We start from the raw sequence: 18666 nt of genomic DNA on the forward strand, positions 1-18666 counted from the left end.
GGTATTTATAATGGACCCCAGCATCCTGTGTAAAACAGCAACCTTTCGCAATTGTAAGAGGAGGGAGTTTGTATCCTTTAGTAAGTATACATTAAGATCTTTTTTATCTCCATAGGTTGCAACAGAGACAACTCATCTGACAAGTTTTATTCCAAATGCACCGGCTCGCGGGACGTCGCTCTCGAGGCCCCAGAGTGTATTCCTATGACCAGGAATTCACTTCGCAACTCCCCGAATGGCACATCTCCGCTTGAAATTATCTTCCTACGAGCCATATTATCTGAACTTTGAAAAGCTATTCAGTGGGTTAGTATGCCGGTGTCAAGAGCCAGTCCCTCGAGGACATTCACATCGGCAGTTGCAAACCCAACTCCCATCTGCCTTGATATAAAAACACCGCAGTGAGTGCGCGACGAGCAACTTAGATGGCGAGTCCAATCGCATCGCAACGATTACTTGACAGCTAATCACAATCCATCGAGGCCAAGGCCATGCCCTTTTGGACATGAGGACCCAAGTCGTGCAATTTTCGGAAATCACCAACTCACGAAGTCGCCATTCCTGCATGTTGAGAAGTATATTTGAACAAAAATGGGGATGGTCATTCACTTTGTCTGCCTCGTTCCTGGAGGGACTTTTGTGCTGCATGTGCTTAATTCCTGCTGGTGGTGACACTGCCCCGCAAGAAGGTATGGCATTGTCCATGCTTCAACCGGCAGTTGGTGAAGCAGTACTTTTGCTGTCATTATGTCTCAAGATGTGATCATTATCAGATTGCTGCGATATTCTGGAAAGAGGCACTACGCGATTCATGCTTAAGTAAGATATCTCGCACCAGCCGCTGTATCAGGAACAGAATGGACATTTCTCGGATATGCATAGCTCCCCTTATTAGTTACTGGAACTCCGAAGATACCATCACACCATCTGCTATCCAGTTCTGTATACCTTATAGATTACGAATATCCGGATTATATGATGTCAAGCTAGTATCGAATGCCTTGAGAGCACCTGAAAAGGACACCAGCTCATGCTTGGAAGCCCAACTCATCTTTACGTTAGGCACTTGACAAATGGGGGCTGCTTTTTCAGACTGTGCTTTGTAAAGGATTGAGAAACCAACCAAATGTGGTTCGCTAGAAGTGGGGCTTCATGAGCTGTCGGAGGTCAAAGTCTGCTAAGAGTTGTGCGTTGAAATGAGACAGACCGTACAGGACCGTTTCTTACGTCCTGGCTAGGTGCAATGTTGCGAGCTCTGCTGTAATGATTTTGACTTGAAACAAGCATACGCACTCAGCTTCTATAGAAGGCCGCAAGATCCGCACGTGGTGTTTGCTCGCTTCACGATTCAATATTGAACTCTAAAATTTGCGGCGATATTTCAACTAGTTTCTATACATCTGTGCAGTATCTGTGCTTGGAGAACAGGTCTACTCGAACGACACGCAGATTGCGAAGGCGACAGTGGATATTATTCAACTATCTCGTTGTTGTGATGTACAGATGATTCAGTTGATGTGTACTCTCATACTGCATTTCATGGATCGATTCATGCTGGCTTTTACTCGATGACGTTTCCTCGTTTCAGGATTACCGCGGTCCTGTTCAAGGCTGAAAATGGTTTTCAGTGTTGACACGCAATATTAAGTTTGTAATGGGCGGGGATGTACATGCGACAGCTTTCATGATAAGGCTCTGTGCCCAAATAAAGGATGCAATGAAGCGAGATTCCGGCCAGTGCCTCTACGGTTGTCTTCTATATATCGTTTGTACTTCACCATCCCACAATCCTCACTGATCATTCCTTGGCAGTCACATTGCAGTGAGCAGGACGGCTTGAGGAGATTTCGATGACATCACGGTATCCAGGTCTCTACAACCTCAATGAGGAGAACATGTTGTCAAATGCATGTGTGACATGAAAAAGGAGGTGGGGTCTCTTGATTCCACCAAGACCATGCCCGTTCCAAAGTTTTCGGAGTCTTCGAGTGATAATCAGCAACATACTGGATAACAGGTATGCGGGAGCCATCACTAGCGCCTTGCGATGCGTCCCTCTCGACTTCTTGAAGCCTTTCCGCACTTATGCCTGGTCACCGAGAAGACGAGCATGATTTGTGGGTCGACAAGCAACTTTTCTGCCAATTAAACAGCTGCTCCCGCTGAGGGGAGTTCGAGGGTGATCAGACGATCGGAATGAGCTCAGATCTGATCCGGAGCGGCTGCACCCGCTGATAGAAAACGCCGAGTGCAGTTACTCTTGCTTTTGGAAATTCTGCAACACAGATCCTGATGGGTAGTCACACGCTGACAGTGTGGCAGCAGAACGCATTCGATGGCTCCGCTTTATGTGGCATATTGGCACTTGAGGGTTGTTCTGAATTGCGCAACACAACCACTTTGTCTCACCAGCTTCAAAGCAGCAAACGCAAAGTTATACTGCTGTAGAGTTGCAGTACCACCCGGAAATCCCCCCAACTCTTCCTGCCATTCTGCCCAAATGGAAACCAGACTGTCGGTGCCAGCATGATTCTGTAATACAGGTAATGCACCGAGACACTTCGAGAGGCGAATTGCTGAGCATGCTGTCGCAGACGAGTTTGAGATCGGATTGGTGAAGTTACTCGTTCCTGCAGACTTTGCTTACTCGATACGTCTGACTGGCGTCTTGCAATTGCTTTGGTAGTGCCTATCTGTCCCTATGAACTGTACTCAAACAATTAACTTATAGGCGTAAAAGCAGTCAGACTCTGCCGCGACGATTCATTGTAAGCTTCGAGCTTATGAAAGTGTTCTTGTTCGGCATGACATAAATTTCCTATGAGCGCCTCCTGATTGATGATCCTTTAGACTATGTCGACCAAGATCACGTTGTACATAGTTTTGCAAGGACAAATGGGTACGTTGGACAGAGTCTCCATTTTTATGCAGATACCATTTAATACAATCAATTGTGGGTATATGGTGATTGAGGATTACTCTCCAACCTTACAGCACACTGGCCATGCTCTTCCACGAGATCATACTATGGAACAGGATATCTTGATCTGTAGACTCTAGTAAACACAAAAATACGCGCGACTCTCCTCAGAAGCTCAAGCACCAAAGCTTTGATACCTCTGATGATGATTTCGTCCATTCGCTGTCAAATCATACAGCGGAATAAGCGTTACTGGGCAAGGGTGAAGTGCAATGCATGTGCTTCCAAGAGCTCTTCTGCACATTTTGTCTCGTTTGACGGGATTTGGGGGGGGGGATTTTGTATTCCCAGACCTGCTTAAGCTGATCTTCTGCACCACTGCTTACTGACTATACAGGCTACGTGTTTGTGTAGTATCGTCAATGGGTTTGCCTCCTGAACAGGACCTCCTAAAGATACAAAGGATGGTGTGTGATATTCTCCCACCACAGTCCTCATAACATGGATGTACTCCTGGGGTTGTAAGCAGCAGATGGTTTCAGTAACAAGGACTCTCAGCTCTCATTTTCAGTCCGTAGGTAGCCGGAGAACTTGAAGTTATTGATAAGAGGTCCCCTACCATCTCCAGCTCTAATCTCTCGTGCCATGCGTTGGAAGCCCATCAACTCAGCTACAATACATGTCTACATGACAATGGGCTCCAGGCCGAGCCCAGACTTTACCATATGTGTTGGGATACCCTATGTGTTTAGTACAAGATTGGATCCCCGTGCCCCGAATGATGAGTCAATTTGGAAATCGCCTGGGTAGACACACAAAATCGCCCGTCCGGTCTCGAAGCCAGTCTTAATGTTGCAGTGAGTATCAAGATTGAACTGCCTTTTTGGGCACCCTTCGCAAGTTCTGTGCAAGGAATCATACCAGAATCTTCGATCACATATACAGAGGCAGTGCCCAGCCACTGGAACAGGGCCCGTTTAGTATTGCTTCCAGCTTCTCCTCCAGATGTATACCTCAGCACTGTACGAGTCCCCTGCAAGTATGGAATGTTCTGGATAATCTCTACATGCCAAGACATGTATGAGGACCCCGAAGAGCACCCTTTGTAGGTCGCTCTCATCTGAAAATTGAGCTATGGTCCACATGCAGAGACTCTCTAAACCCTGTCAAAATTTAAAGCTAAGGGCATGGCCCTGCACGCAAACCCTGCTCTCTCCCCAAGCCTTGCTATTCGCCTTGTGCACATGGAAGGTATCCTTCATATGGATTTGAAGTTGGAATCGACAGGGAAATGTTGCAGTGCAATTTGAGAACGGACAATCCCGACGGCCCTGAGCTGGGTGGGAACCTTCTCGCCATAATCGCCGTCGATGAATGCTGATGCTGGGGTTTTGCATGCCGCAGATAAGAATTTCAAGCGATGAGAAGGCGGGTCGTACGAGTTTGCAGCGATTTGAGGAACTGAAGAGAGACGATTTAGTCCATCATACTGAAGGTTGTCTCGGCGCGACAGGCAATATTGCGAGACGCTGGACTGAAGAGCCAGATGTTGCTGAATGTACGATGGAAGGAGGTTCATCCTGTTGAAGTTTTGAGCACTTCCCCCAATCCATGGAGAGCTTTCTGGGCGACACAGGGAGAGCTTCGAGTGCAGACGATCAAGCCCAAGCTTGAGAAGAAGCTACGCCATTCTGGTGATATTTGGAAAGGGGCAGGAGGGACCGGTCTTCAGCTCGTTAATACTGCACGAAAGGACATTGATCTTTCGCTTTTCTTTGCTCACGTTTCATGAGCTCTTTGGGTGTATCGAAGGATGGTAGCTTTGGGGACTTCTGGGTGGCGCTCGTTATAAAACATCCAAAGTGTCATCAGTTAATAAAGGACTCGCCACTGGGGTCAATCGACAGTGGTGTTGCACGGCTGACCCAGGAGAAGGCAAGAAGGATGCCGGATGACGGCGATTTCTCACTTGTATGCAAGCATCTACAGCCATCGCCCAAATGTTTTTGCTCCGATCAGTTCCTGCGATGGAGTTCCCCATACACGCATGTTATCCAGAGTAAGTAAGATTTAACACCCACAACAGGACAATCAAGCCCCCACACGACACAAAGACCCTCCCATTCAATCTGATGAGGGGAAACACCCTGTTCGTCAGGAATGGTCCAACCATGTTTTTTACGTGTGCCAACACTGGAACTGCACCCTTTGATACCGATGTGTGTCTAGGGAGTTGTAGATGGTCATGTCTGTTAGTTTTGTGGTTCTGTCGTGAATCTGCAGATTCGGGACTGAATATTAAGCTCGTGCTGTGATTCTGGTGGGGTCTCCTGAGGATTCTCTCCTACAACGATAATGCGAACGTTGCCGATACAAGCTTTTACCCTTGTATCATCTTGTTGTGTAGCTACTCTATGCAGACACCGCCATTTATTTGATGTCAGTATGGTACAACAGCTCCATCTCAAAGCAGAACTTTGATTTTATTCATAACCAGCAGTGCATTCAGACTGCACCAAATTATAGATTTACCGTCGTAATGTTTTCAGCTACCGTTCATTCCAGGGCTGCTATGTTTGCTGTCAATCAGGAGTTGCAGCAAAACAATCTACCTGACAGCCCGGACATGGCATCCGGCCAATCGCGGCTCTGTCCGGCTGTTACGAATTAATATTGAGGGCCCCACACAGCCCCTGTAGACGAATGTCCTGGAGATGCTACAAGCTCATGCACCCAGCAAGACATGGTGCGTTACTCTCAGACAGTTGCGTGGCTGCGCCTTCTCTCATCGCATTGCGCGCCCAACCTATTGCAGTTTGTTTCGTTGTCGTTTGGACTGACAGCAGATGACCAGACGTCATCGTGGACCTGGACCATGTCCCTCTCGTAGGGAATACATTCTTGACCTTCCTGGACTGCTTGCTTCCACCATGGATACACTGTAGGGCGATTCTCAGGCCATCAGCAAGCTTACAGCCCGAATGACAGAAATAATTGGTGCAGGAGATGAGACCAGGCTTCAATGATCAGTAAAGGGGACCAAACTCTGAGGACAGAGGTGCATGTGCTGCAAATGTGAGCAAAGGATTCAAGCAAGCTCATCGCACCGTGTCGAATTGGGCTGCAAGACTGGCACTGAGCTCCAGCTCCCCATCGTTCTTCCTGTCCGATAAGGCAGCGTGTGTGGCTTGCTGGGGTCCATACACGCGGACTTCTCTGACATGGGTGTCTTTGCCGTTCTGGTGGTTGCTCACAATCATGAGTTGCAGGAGGAAGAGCTTTACACCCAAACTGCACTCGACGGGGGTGCCAGAGCGTTGGGAAGAAGCAGTCAGTTGGCGGAGTATGTGATGTATTTCATCCTACCCTAAAAACTGTCACACGTTTAGGGGCAGCTTTCCGGCAATGATTGCTGCTGGAAGTGTGAATGCTTGTCATGCACTACGACTACCAGCGTCGAGTGTCAATTACCTGTGCAGAGAACCTCCCAAGATATCCCTTGCATTACGGTGCCACTCCCGCCGCTCCCCCTCACCTTGGGTCTTCCTCACTGCCCAATGGGATGACGACCCAGCCCTGCGGCTCATTTACTTCCACTGTACGGATCTCCTTGAGGTCAGTATAGGATGTGCCACCTCGCACAGCTAGTTGTCGAGGGGTGTAGCTCTCGTCCAGCTTGTAGTTGAGGAGCACTGCCAGTGTGCTTACTCGGGTCTTCAACAAGTGTGGAGGGAAGCGTAAGTCAGCGATGGCGGCAGGGTCATCAGATGTGCACACTTGATCAAAGGGGTAAACCCCGCTGTCAGTCCTGAAACTCTCGTGACCATGTGCAATGGATCTGTCTAGCCATCATGCTGTTTCTCAGGCGACCCACCAGGAGAAAGACATGCTGCATGCAAACCACCGATGTGACGGTACCTTCTTTTGGAAGCTAATGTCCACCAGGTGCGGCTGCATGCCATCCGACTGCCAGTACGTATCCTCTCGCCCATCTCGTAGCATGTCCACTCCATTCCCTGGTTTCGCGCTGGTGACACTCCAGACAGCGAGTTGCCCCACCTCCCGGGTCCCAGGCCCATGCTTGAAGCTGGCCACCACTGCGTCACAGCGAAAATGACCGTTGCATGACATGACGGGCCATGCCAAATTCAAGAATGTGCCCATATGTATTCTTGTTCCCTCGTAAGCTTGCCTGGCATGCTGGTCATGGTGATGGGCCCCCGCAGAATGCCCGAAAGCCTTAGGCCGGCAGCATGATGATGGGGGAAAGGATTATGTCCTTCGCGCTGCGAGTCCTGAAGGGACCATCCGGATTCAAGAAATCTATGACACCACTCAAATACTTTTATAAGTATCCACTCTACGGCGCTTCAGCAAGTTTCGTCCCGGTCCACCGCGGCACGATACCTTTGATGTTTTCAAATCACCGTGAGCGCGCCTTGCGATGGGTGGGGCACTGGAGGGATCCGCCTATCCACCTGTTATTGGTCAACCGCATCTTCTCCGCCCGGCATCGGCACGTCATCCCGATGGGAGAAGAAGACATTCCAAGTGTTCAAAGGTGTCGCGGATGACCTTCCGGAAGTCGCTGTGCAGGTTGTGACCCGTCGCGACCGTCGAGACTCATTGGCCTTCTCTAAACCGTGTGCAGAATTTCGGACGCGCTCTTTGCCTCCATCGCCAATCAAAATCAGCGTAAGGCATCAAGGTGTTTTCCGGGGGGTTAGGTCCTGACTTTGTTAGGTGAATGTTTACATCGAAGTCCTCCGTGACAGGCACATCGCTTACCCTTCCAAACTACCACCCTGCAGTGACTGAAGACCACCTAGTCAGGTAGTCTGCGAGGGCGTACTTGACGAGCATGATGGATTTATCACGTCTGATTTGGTTGGGATGCCGAGACATCCACTTTCCCATTCGATGTTCTCACAGCTTGAGTGTTGTGTTCGGCAAGCTATTGCCCAAGGCACTCAGGACCTTGGACACGGGAGGAGTCTTTTGCTTCCAAGGAGAACCTAGCGGGCGCAGTGTGTACCATGTAAGAGGAGGGCACTCCTTTACGTCGGATTGTAAAGGGGAATTGCTCTGCAACCTAACTCTAGGACATGTTGGCCAGCGCCCCACTCCAATGCTTGCACAGATCCAGGGACAATCAGGTTCAGAGCCATACTTGGTCTACCCTGAACATTTTTGCGAGTGTCACGCCTTCCAGTTTGACGTCCTCACAAAGCAAGACTCTGTGCTGGTGAGTGCATTTGCAGCGCTGTGTTCTGGCCCCATGGCTGATCCCAGATGTGGGATGTGGGATCGAGCCTGGTTTGCATCCTGCATGCTCAACAGTGCCCCCACCAAACCTGGCCCTCATGCAGTGCAAGCACCAACTTGCTGCTCGCCTGGCGTGCTCACTTGGCACGCTGCGCACTTCGACAGTCAGCGACCTTGTCATAGCAGATCTCTTGCTCCAACCACCTGTCCGTCCTTGAGGAGGGCGTGTAGTGTCTCAGGTGTTGCACACATTCGCATTCCAAGCTTCAGCTTCATCAGAGACCCCACTCTTCACGATGCCTTTGCGATGGCTGCTATCACGAGTGGACACAGCCTTTGTGGACGCCCACTCCAGGACCTCTGGAGGTCTCGCCAAGACTCGGGCAGTCGTGCTGGACGACACGGCAGCCCTGCATGAGCACCTGCATGCCCATCACATGCACATGCAGGCCCAGGGGCAGCGGAGGGTGGCCCCTTTCGTGATCTGGCTCCTCATCTTCCTTCACGTGGCCTTTGTTGGCGGGCTGCTGTGGACCTGGTACTCTCAAAAATTAGGAAAGGCGGTGATCGGAGCTGCTAAGCGAGAAAGCCTTCCACAAAAGGTGAGCTGGAGCCTGGTGCGGTGGAGTGGGAGGTTTGTAAGCTTTTGCGAGGTGCGTGAATCGCAGGGGTTCCTGGCATGAACGTGTCACAGAGGAGCGTGGTACCTTGTTGGGGCTGGGTAACTGCTGACATGGTGAGCATAGAGCATGGATCCAGTGCACCCTCACGCCATGATGTACCGGGAGTAAGCAAGAGTCAACCCTTACTCCCAGGTGAACTGTGTCTACGAATTTGCCATGCCAAACCTACGAACAGCTCCTGACATCAAAGCCAAGAGCTAATGTGTCGGAAGATGCGCTGAGCCAGACGCTCTGGACCTGATCTGCTTCCCTACTAGACGATGAGGGACCAACCACTGTGTACAATCACCAGAACCTTCATGGACCTCGAGATGAGCTACTCTCCCCTATGCCTGCGCCCATGCCCGCACAATGCACATTGTATGTCACCTTGGATGGGCAGCCTGACTTTCACCTGCGTCTAGCCTCCCTCAATGTATCACGCCAGTGAGGCTGGGGAAGACGGTTTGGGGCTCATGCTGAGGAAGCGAAACTTTCGGAGTTCTTTGCCACGTCATCGCCCATCTTTCCATCCTCTCGACACAACAGCAAAAAATGTAGCGTCCTCCTCACATCAGATTCCGCAACGAGGAAGCAGCTGATACAACTAGTATGGTTCCTTTGCGATGCAAGTTAATCCTGCGGTAGTCGTGGTGCCGCCCTTTCAGTGCGCGTGGCTCACCGACCCGGAGTATATTTTGCATGGCGGCAGGGGTTGTCTGACCTTTGAAGTGAGAGGTGCGTACATGGAGATCGAGGATGCCTTTGTAGATCGGGTTCCATCCGTCAGTAATAGTGGACGGCACGCCTCGAATTGCGGTGTCAAGACGATTTGAGTCTGTGTCGGATGACCACTTCCTACGACGTGGTTAGGTGACAACGATGTAACTGTCCTCCTGAAGCAACAACCCGGCTCAAGGCGCTGGCAGCATTTGAGTGCCGCGGCAGGATCGAATTTAGAGAGTAATTATACCGTGATCCTGGGCAGCCACCGCAACAGCTGTCTCAAGATTGAGAAGGATGGAGTGCTCTGTTGCTCTGTGAGTTTTGGTCGATACTGTTGTGCTCATTGCTCCAGACATGCATGCGTGGGCTTCAATCTGATGTTTCACCATTGGACGCTTACACACTCACTCCCCACGGATCCCCCAGGTCAATGACGTGGCAGTTGCCAGGCTGCCATCTCAAGCGTTCATGCGGTGTTGGATCAACTTTGATAGGGGCTGCATCACTGTGGGTCTGGGAGATCCTGGGACGAACGTCAGTCACACCTGGCGGGACCCAGATCCCATCGAGAGCATCTCATACGCGGGTGTGCGGTGCAGAGAGGGGTGAACCGTCAGCGGTGCAATGTTCACAAGGGGGACCACTTCTGAGTCGACACGATCCTGCAGACCGCGTAGGTTGCAGAGCGGCATCTTGACGCCATCATTGCCGACACACCCATCTGACTCTGCCGTTTGTTGTCCGACCAACAGGGCTGAGTGCCTGGGACACACACATTGTGTACCGAGCCATTCGGGTGCTCCCTGTGCTGAACGTGCAGCAGGGCACAGACCTCAAGGTAGGCCCCATTCTCTGCATGCACTCACTTGACGCATGGCAGCTGGCCCTCGTCAACTGCTATATGCAGCTGTTTACATGTTCACCATGAGTTTCCCCACCTCTGCCGAACACAGTCTACACAACTCCCCTCTCTCCTGGACCTGGCATGCAATACACTGCGTGACTGCCTGCGCCCTTCAAGCGTTTCGGCAGTGCTGGTGGTGGTCGATGCACTGGAACCGACACTGCCTGTGCTGCGCCAAGCTGCGCTGTCCTTTGCGGCCGAGCACCTGCAAGAAGCCCTGGCCCAGGATCCCGAGGGTGTGGCGGGTCTGCCGGCCCCCATGCTGTCCGAAGTCCTTCGATCCCAGGCCATGGTAAGCAAGTTTCAGGCGAGGTGACCGTGAGACTACCATGGCGATGTTGCAATACCACAGTGTCGCAGTGCGCAACAAAGCTTTAGGCTGCACACATTGTGCCTTCTCGTGTCACCTCACTTCCTCCTCCCATACCGCAGAGTTGCGGGGAGATGCTGGTCTTCAAGGTAATCACAGTCTGGGCAGCTGCACGTGGCGGGCCTGAGGCAACCCCGGACCTTGACATCCTGCTGCCGCATGTGCGATTCCCTCTGATGACGCTGGAAGAGCTCGATGTGAGGCAGGGGCGGCGGAGCGGCGGCAGGGTTGCCTGCCTCCGGCTTTCATGGAGTAGCATCCTGTGCCCTAAGTAGAAATGGCAGTGCCGAACCTGTGCATCCAGACTCAATAGACCTGATGCTGCATTACGTTTCAGCAATCCAATTGCTTGAAGGATGACCATGACATGCGCCCCTCCCCCCCTTCCTTTCGAGCAGTGCGTTCAGCAGCACCCGCTATGGGAGACCTGCTCCATGCTCAGGCAACTCGTGCGAGAGGCTCACGAGGCGAATACTGCGATGGGCAGCCCAGAGAAGCTCGTGTCCTCTCTGCAGGCCGCCGGGCCGCCCCGACTCCCTTCACGCCAGGAGGCGGCCCTGTCAGCACGCTTCCTTTCCAGAACCACCCCAGGCTGTGTGGAGCTGCTCTTCGTGTGTCCCGGTGACAAAAACGGGGTGACCTACTGGCTGGCAACCCAGGGCGGTCAGCAGCAGTGGGTGAACCCCATGCTCTCCGGACGGGTCAAGGTGCGCATCCCGCTGAAACAGAGCGACTGGTTGGCCGAGAGCCTTGACGAGGGCATTTGCACATGGTCGCAGACTCTCAGCTCCGCTCCCATGGGACTGTGGAGACCACAGTGCCATGATTTCATGGTGGCAGCTGCGCCATTGTTGCCACTGGCTTGTGTTGCCCGTCTTTTTAAAACGCTGCCAAACGTGTTCTCCCCCCTCCCACCACTCCAGGTGCAAGCCAGCAGTCCTGCATGCCGAAGCACCAACCCGGCGTCTTGTGTGGCGCTGGGCCCTCCCCGCCTCAATTTTGCGGCTCCCCGGAGCGAGGCAGGCAGGCTGGTTTCCTGGTGGTCGCTGGACCTCGGGCCTCGGCACCAGCTGGCCTGTTCAGCCTACACTCTGCGCCACGACAAGTCACACGACCCACTGCGCAGCTGGACCCTGCAGGTGAAGACGTTGAGGGGGACTCTGAGACTGAAAGTCTCCGGGAATCAACGCACGACCGTTCCTCGCCTCTGGAACATTTTGGGGGCTAATTTTCTTGGAAGACAGGGACTTGTTCTATGTTCGACAGAACTGAGTAGAGGATGCCACACATTGAGGCACTTCCCTGACCCTTTGGATGCCCTCCATGCAGGCCTCCCGTGACGGTCCACAGTGTGGGTGGGAGGACCTGAGGAGGCACGAGAACGACTTGACCTTGCGTCTTCCAGGCCAGTATGGATCATGGGCCGTGACTGGGCATGCCGCGACGGTGCCGTACCGCTGCTTCCGCATCTGCGTAATGCAGATGCAAAAGGGGAATGAGAATCCCTGGCATGCCTCCCTGGCTCAAATCGAGCTGTATGGCAACCTGTACGTGGATGGGAAGGAGGAGGATGCCGATGTCTGGGAGCTGGCTGGTGTGGCCGCCAATGGGCTCGGGTAGAATCCCCCACCCGCCCACCCACCCACCCTCCCGCTCCCCGCGCCCAGCCTCTCCCGATCACAATAAGAACTCCCTGATCGCCCGGTATGACCTGTTGACACTCCTGCTCACTAAGATCGAACGGATCCGCTGCTGTAAATTTTCCCTCCGAACACGGGCGCCCTATACAAAGTTGACAAGTGCACAAGGAGGTGTTAGCCATGGCCACGCTGCATACGGCAAAACAGGTCGCCACTGCGTTTCAGCGAGAGTACGCAAAAACGCCAGCAAAACTGAAGGTACAAAGGGATGTCCTGTGGGACTACGTATGCTCATGCATTGCTGGAGATTTGTATGCAACCTACCGACCCACGATCACTCTGAACGCAGGTGCTGGACGCCTTCTCGGGCCTTGCCATCGCCACGGCACTACTTCAGGTGGGGTGTAGTCCAACCTATGTCGCGAGTGTGGCTCACGCTCGGTGGAATCCATACGTGGCTCAGTAACTTTCTCGAATGCCACCCCCACCAGTTCGTGTATGCGGTCCTCATCGGGAGCTTTCCCTTCAACGCATTCTTGGCTGGCTTCTTCTGCTGCATAGGGGCCTTTGTACTCTCAGGTGGGTTGCTGAGGACTGGTATGCGGAGACTCTGCTGATGTTGGGCGGCATCTGCAATGTCTGAGTACCAATCCACTGCCATGATGTCCCTCTGTGCAGTGTGTCTGCGGATGCAGGTAGACCCGGAGGACATGAGTGGGAAGACAGAGAGAGCTTTTACTGAGTATGCTCTCGCAATGTGTGTCCTATTCCTTGCAGCATTGAACTATGTTGGTTGACAGTGCTACGTGTGCCAAACCCCGTCCGTGTGACTGCCTGCACTCAGCAGCCAAACAGAGGTCACAGCGCCAGGAAGGCATGCCTGGATTGTCCTCTCTTTACAACTGCATGCCCAGCATCTCAGAGAGCATTTTCAGCCTTGTCCTTCCATCGCTCAGCCGATATTTCCGTGCATAAAGGTCGCTCTCCTCGACGGGCTGGAGGAATTCGTGCCTGATCTGGTCTCGCAGCTCGTCTGCAAAGGGTGAGTGTGCATTCCTGGCTCACGGGAGGTATGATTACCCAGAAGCTGGCCCCTGAAGATTCCTCGGTGCACATACCTCTGGATGCGGGTGCGCTGCGAGTTACCCTGAGGAAGTGCCGGAAGAGCTTTCGAGCCTCGGCTTTGAGCACGAAGGACTGCAGCTCGCTCTTCATCCGTTCGATCTGTTCCCGGAGGACTAGAGCATTCTGGATATCGGGATGATAAAGGCGTATTCTTTGGGAAATAATGCGGGTATGGAAATCGCCTCGAACCCTTCGTCGTCGTGGTGTTGCATAGGTGCCATGCATGTCCTTTAGCTCTCTCGAATCATTCTGAGGGGCGTCCATGTTAGCAGCACATGGCTTGAACATCCGACACACGCTGCCAGTTCCAGCAACCCTTGCACCCAGTTGAGGTTTACTCCCGTCCAATAACAGTTGTGCAGGCCATCGAGACTGGGGAGTGGAAAACACACTGCTGGGGCCCCCTGCAGAGCAATCTGCATTGGTGCTGGTAGGCCTCAAGAGGATTGGTTGTCCGCTGGAGCAGACAGTTCTGTAATCTTCCCATCCTGATCGATGCGCAGCGTGGACGTATTGTGATTTGTGTATATGCAGGCATCCGCTGCGATCCGCATAGCTTTTTGTGCAATGGTGAGGGCGTCCATGCCAGGCACATCGATCAAGGCCCTTGCTGCAGCCAATGCGTAGGGACTGCCACTGCCAATAGCTGAAGTGAGGGAGGTCGGAGACACAACTCAGTTGGCAATATTGGCAGAGTTGCATGGGCGAAAGGAAAGTCCCTGGCCCATGTCAGATGGTCCAACACGGTGACATTGTGTTTGTAGGTTTCCATTCAGACAATACCGAGCAGCCAGAATCCATGCGAAACTCACAGATAATTCCATCGTGGGGTTCCAGAACGTCACCAGTCCCCGTGATCTGTAGTGATTGATTCTTGTCGGCCACAACCAGGGCCGCCTACAGTGGATGCAACCTTGAATTAGCTGGGCAATGGAGAGGGGTTTCCACGCAGTTTGGTCCTTCAGGACTCCATCCGCCATAGAGGCTCCCATTCCTTGCGAACTTCATCAACAACCCAAAGCACAAAGCTGCTCTTCAAGGCCAGGACATGGTTTCCAGCGTACATCAAGGCGTCGGAGATACTTGTCCATCCTCCACATCTTTGCCAGCTCGACTGCTGCCCGCGTGAGCTGGCCAGTGTGCTCCTCAAGTTTGCCCTCCAACCTCTCAAACAGGGTGAAAGCATCCGCGGTGGCACCTGGGATTCGCAATGAGCAAAGGGGAAAGTCAAGCAATGAGGATGAGGTAAGCATCGCTCGAGGGTGAAGTGAATAAGCCTATATGAGACATCAACAGAAGCTCGACCCACCTGCAAATCCGCCCACTGCGTGCTCCCCAATCTTGCGAGTCTTCCTGACATTTGGCTTGACGACTGTGCCGCCCATCGTCACCTGCCCATCTGCTATGAGGACCACCTGGGACACGGATCAGGGTGCAAAACATTGCTACCTCGCACACACCACTGCCTACAAGTCGATCGTATGACTATTCGATGCGATCAGAACATAATCCTCGTACCTCGCCATCCTTCCGCACACAGAGGACGGTGGTGCTTCTGGTCTGGGGCTCTCCACCCATGAGACGCGCAGCCAGCGGCAGGGTCCTGGACACGGAGCATGCTGATGAAAAGGGAGCAAGACTTTCCACCAGACGACTACAGCGGGACAGCATGGTCCTGCCTGGACCCCTCCTTTAGTGCGTGCGACGGTAGAGGGCGGTGTTCGCGTCAGCGTTCGGTCACGAGGACAGGAGGGTGGGATCGAACGCTGTAGGGAATACAGCCAACGCTTTAAATCTTTATGTGGGCGAACCTTGTCACATAAACCGAGATGGCAGGCTCAAAAACCATTTCCACCACCAAGGAGACTCCCAACCCCGTCGTGTCGGGGCCCAGCGCGCCATGGTCGACCTTTCCTTCCACGCATCCCTGCGATTTTCAAAAACCCTCAGTTCCGCGCCCTGCCACTAGATGAACTCGCACGACATTCGAGTCTACTCTGTCACCCTGAAGAAGACGACCAGGTATCGAAACGGGTCTTCTCGTTCTGATAAACAGTCCTGCACAGTCGTACTCTACACAAGATGGGCGACGACAGAATGGATACAGGTGAGGTCAGACAGAATCGCGTCGTCAGCTGTACATGGCCACTGGCGTGTGCAAGGACTGAAGTTTTTGTCAGTATTGGGAGAATAAGCAAAACTAAGAGACTCCAAAATTGTGCGGTGCCATTGCAGGACCCTCCGGTCGTCCAGAGACTGACCAGGGATTCACCAATATGGGTACCCAAGAGATGATGAAGCTGTACTACGGTGCGACCATGGAAATAAACCGCAACGTCGAGACATTGAACCTTCTGAAGGCTATTTTCAGACCTGTTGCCAGCTTATCGCGTACCTGTGTTCCTGCGCAGGCTGGATCTTTCCATACCGTGACTTCTACAAGTGGCTGGCATACGGAAATGGTGAGAATCTGCTCTAGATGTGGCAGTCCTTGCCCTACAAAAACGAAGTGGACCAAATTGCAATCGAAATTTCACAGCAACAGCGTATCCTTCCTCTGACAATCCCTTGGTGTGCCCCATTGCAGACAGCAAGCTTCCACAGGCTGATGCGGGCTTCATGCAGCGGCGCGAGTTCTGCTTTACTCTGGATGGCGATATTTTTGTGCGTTACCAGAGCTTCAAGGCGAGTCAGGGTGCTGGTGCCTCCTTTGCCCAGCTTGGCTTGGCTTACAGGTGACGCCGTAATCCATTGAGCCCCTCCTTGCCTGGCCACACACGGAGCGCTGGGGAGCATCAACTTGTGGGGGTTATGACATTGTCATCACCAGACACCCACCACCATCTTGATACCGTCCCATGACCAGGACCTGGACGGGCTGCAGGCAGCCATCAAGGAGCGGTGCCCTTCAAAGCTTGACATTGGGCCCGTGTACAACATCAATCCCGCACGCCGCGCTGCGTATGCAGGTCGGTCCCCTTGCTGGAAACAGGGGGATCTGTACATGTGCCACCGCTGATGGGATCCCCTTTGGGTGAATGGCAGACCCAACTTCCAGCTTCGGCGAGGACCCGCAATGTTCTCCAGATCATTGGCACTCCTCACCTCACTCGCCCTGACGCCCTTGCCCACTCGGCCCCTATCAGGTTCTGGCCAGACCTTCACGCCAGTGGAGAGGGAGCTGGTCTTTGACATTGACCTCACAGACTACGATGACGTGCGGACCTGTGGCTCCGGCGGGCATATCTGCAACAAGTGCTGGCCGCTCATGGCAGTTGCCATCCAGGTCAGGCCTCGGCATGGTCTGAGGACACACCCTGATCATCAACATTTGATTCGATGATACCTCTGTGGACAAAACCGAGGGTTGCAAGTGCCACTCTCCCAATCTTGCAGACAGGACCCCCCTCCCCCTCCCCCTCCATACACTATGCATGCAGATCCTGGATGCCGGTCTGCGGCGCGACTTTGGCTTCCAGCACATCCTGTACGTCTATTCGGGGAGGCGCGGCGTGCATGCCTGGGTCTGCGACGACCGCGCGCGCTGCCTGAGCGACGAGCAGCGCACCGCCGTCGCCAACTACTTTGCGGTGTACCGCGGCCAGGAGGGCGGCCTCGCTCGCCTGGCCTTGGGACTGGAGGAGCACCCCGCCGTCACGCGTGCGGCCGCCATTCTGGAGCCCGTGTTCGTCGAGGTGCAGTTTCTTTTTGGGAAGAGAAGAAAGAAGTGCAGGCGCAACGCATGCACTGATGGCTGGGCCACACGTAGATGGAGGTAGCCATGGTGCGCCGGTACACCAGCCAAACATGCATGCAGACCCTGGTATGAATTGGACCTGTGCTTTACCTCCCAGTTCTCTTCCCAATGTCACGCAGAGGCTGCTGCCCGAGCAGGGGCTGCTGTCCGACGACAAGCGGCAGGAGGCGCTGCTGGCCTACATCCCCTCGGAGCGCGTCCGGGAGCGCGCTCGCCAGCGCTGGGCCCAGGGGGAGGCCGGGGACGACGTGGCCCGCTGGCATGCGCTGGAGGAGGAGGTGGCCAAGGAGCAGGCGGTGGGTCCGGGGTCAAAGGAGGGGCGTGCGGAGGGTGGTGGAGGGGGAGAAGCACAGGCTCTTGGCTGTTGCTTGGGTGCATGAAAACGCCGTTTTGTGTGAGTATGCAAGGGACCCTACTGGTCATTTGTCTGGTGAACACACCGTGCCAAAGCCAATCCCCCCTCCGCCCCCTTATCATTGCCTTGACTCTCACTCCCACCCGCGTCACCTCGCACGCAGACCCTCGCAAAGGCGCGCGACACGCGCGGGGCAAAGGCCCTGGACCGCGCCATGCGCAGCGTTGTATTTGCCCACGCCTACCCACGCCTGGACCTGGAGGTGTCCAAGAAGATGAACCACCTGCTGAAGGCGCCGTTCTGCGTGCACCCCAAGACGGGCAAGGTGTGCGTGCCCATCGACCCCGAGCGCGCACACAAGTTTGACCCCGAGACTGTCGTCACGGTCGGCCGGCTCCTGGACCAGCTGAACAAGGCCCGGGGCGGGGTGAAGGGGAGCGATGCGGTGCGTGGTGTGGCGTGGTCATGGTGCCTGGGGTGGGTACAGGAGGGGGGAAGGGCCTGAGACCGACCCAGCAAGGATGGCCTGATGACAGCCGCCTTCAACATCACGTCCATGGGTCGGGCAACCGGGCATGCAGCGTCGGAGAAGCACCGTCAAGCCTGCTGGGCATGCCCCAGCACGCCTCCAGGCCACCGATCGCTTTCCTCCTCTCTGACCATCGCAGGGCGAGGAGTGGCGCTCCACCGACCTCGTCCCCGCCATCCAGACCTTCCGGGCTTGCTTCCTGGACGGCCTCCAGGGCGCATGCCGCGAGTCGCTGGCCGCCCGTGCCAGGGAGAGCGCCGCTCAGCCCACCTTGGTGTGGTGAGGCTTGCAGCCTTGTCAGGGAGGGCGGCAGATAGGGCTCGATGCATGTGTTCCCCACATTCTCGCCGTTCCCTACTACGCATGCGTGTGTGCACCCCAGTCTCTAAACCCGCTTCAGCCACTGGACAAGA

General features: G+C 54.0%; 5 protein-coding genes across 5 annotated transcripts; 4 read left to right on the forward strand and 1 right to left on the reverse strand.

Moving 5' to 3' along the window:
* Positions 1-9281: 9281 nt before the first annotated feature.
* Positions 9282-9449, forward strand: F751_6617 (hypothetical protein; the record flags this gene model as incomplete). The annotated part of the gene is made up of 1 exon (XM_011401296.1): positions 9282-9449. The coding sequence occupies one exon, from the start codon at positions 9282-9284 to the stop codon at positions 9447-9449; it is 168 nt and encodes a 55-aa protein (XP_011399598.1).
* A 592-nt stretch (positions 9450-10041) lies between these two features.
* Positions 10042-12467, forward strand: F751_6618 (BTB/POZ domain-containing protein; the record flags this gene model as incomplete). Its single annotated transcript, XM_011401297.1, has 7 exons — positions 10042-10159; positions 10326-10411; positions 10527-10769; positions 10910-11044; positions 11246-11554; positions 11771-11986; positions 12177-12467. 7 exons carry the CDS (start codon positions 10042-10044, stop codon positions 12465-12467), a joined length of 1398 nt encoding a protein of 465 aa, XP_011399599.1.
* A 200-nt stretch (positions 12468-12667) lies between these two features.
* On the forward strand, positions 12668-13284 carry F751_6619 (Dolichyl-diphosphooligosaccharide-protein glycosyltransferase subunit DAD1; the record flags this gene model as incomplete). Its single annotated transcript, XM_011401298.1, has 4 exons — positions 12668-12745; positions 12837-12884; positions 12979-13066; positions 13166-13284. 4 exons carry the CDS (start codon positions 12668-12670, stop codon positions 13282-13284), a joined length of 333 nt encoding a protein of 110 aa, XP_011399600.1.
* A 662-nt stretch (positions 13285-13946) lies between these two features.
* On the reverse strand, positions 13947-14207 carry F751_6620 (hypothetical protein; the record flags this gene model as incomplete). Its single annotated transcript, XM_011401299.1, has 1 exon — positions 13947-14207. The coding sequence occupies one exon, from the start codon at positions 14205-14207 to the stop codon at positions 13947-13949; it is 261 nt and encodes an 86-aa protein (XP_011399601.1).
* Positions 14208-15888: 1681 nt separating this feature from the next.
* Positions 15889-18536, forward strand: F751_6621 (DNA primase small subunit; the record flags this gene model as incomplete). The annotated part of the gene is made up of 9 exons (XM_011401300.1): positions 15889-15922; positions 16024-16074; positions 16200-16276; positions 16479-16581; positions 16759-16898; positions 17053-17307; positions 17489-17665; positions 17888-18169; positions 18393-18536. 9 exons carry the CDS (start codon positions 15889-15891, stop codon positions 18534-18536), a joined length of 1263 nt encoding a protein of 420 aa, XP_011399602.1.
* Positions 18537-18666: the final 130 nt, after the last annotated feature.

The sequence above is a fragment of the Auxenochlorella protothecoides genome (assembly GCF_000733215.1).
Source record: "Auxenochlorella protothecoides strain 0710 unplaced genomic scaffold scaffold93, whole genome shotgun sequence".
Lineage (NCBI taxonomy): Eukaryota > Viridiplantae > Chlorophyta > Trebouxiophyceae > Chlorellales > Chlorellaceae > Auxenochlorella > Auxenochlorella protothecoides.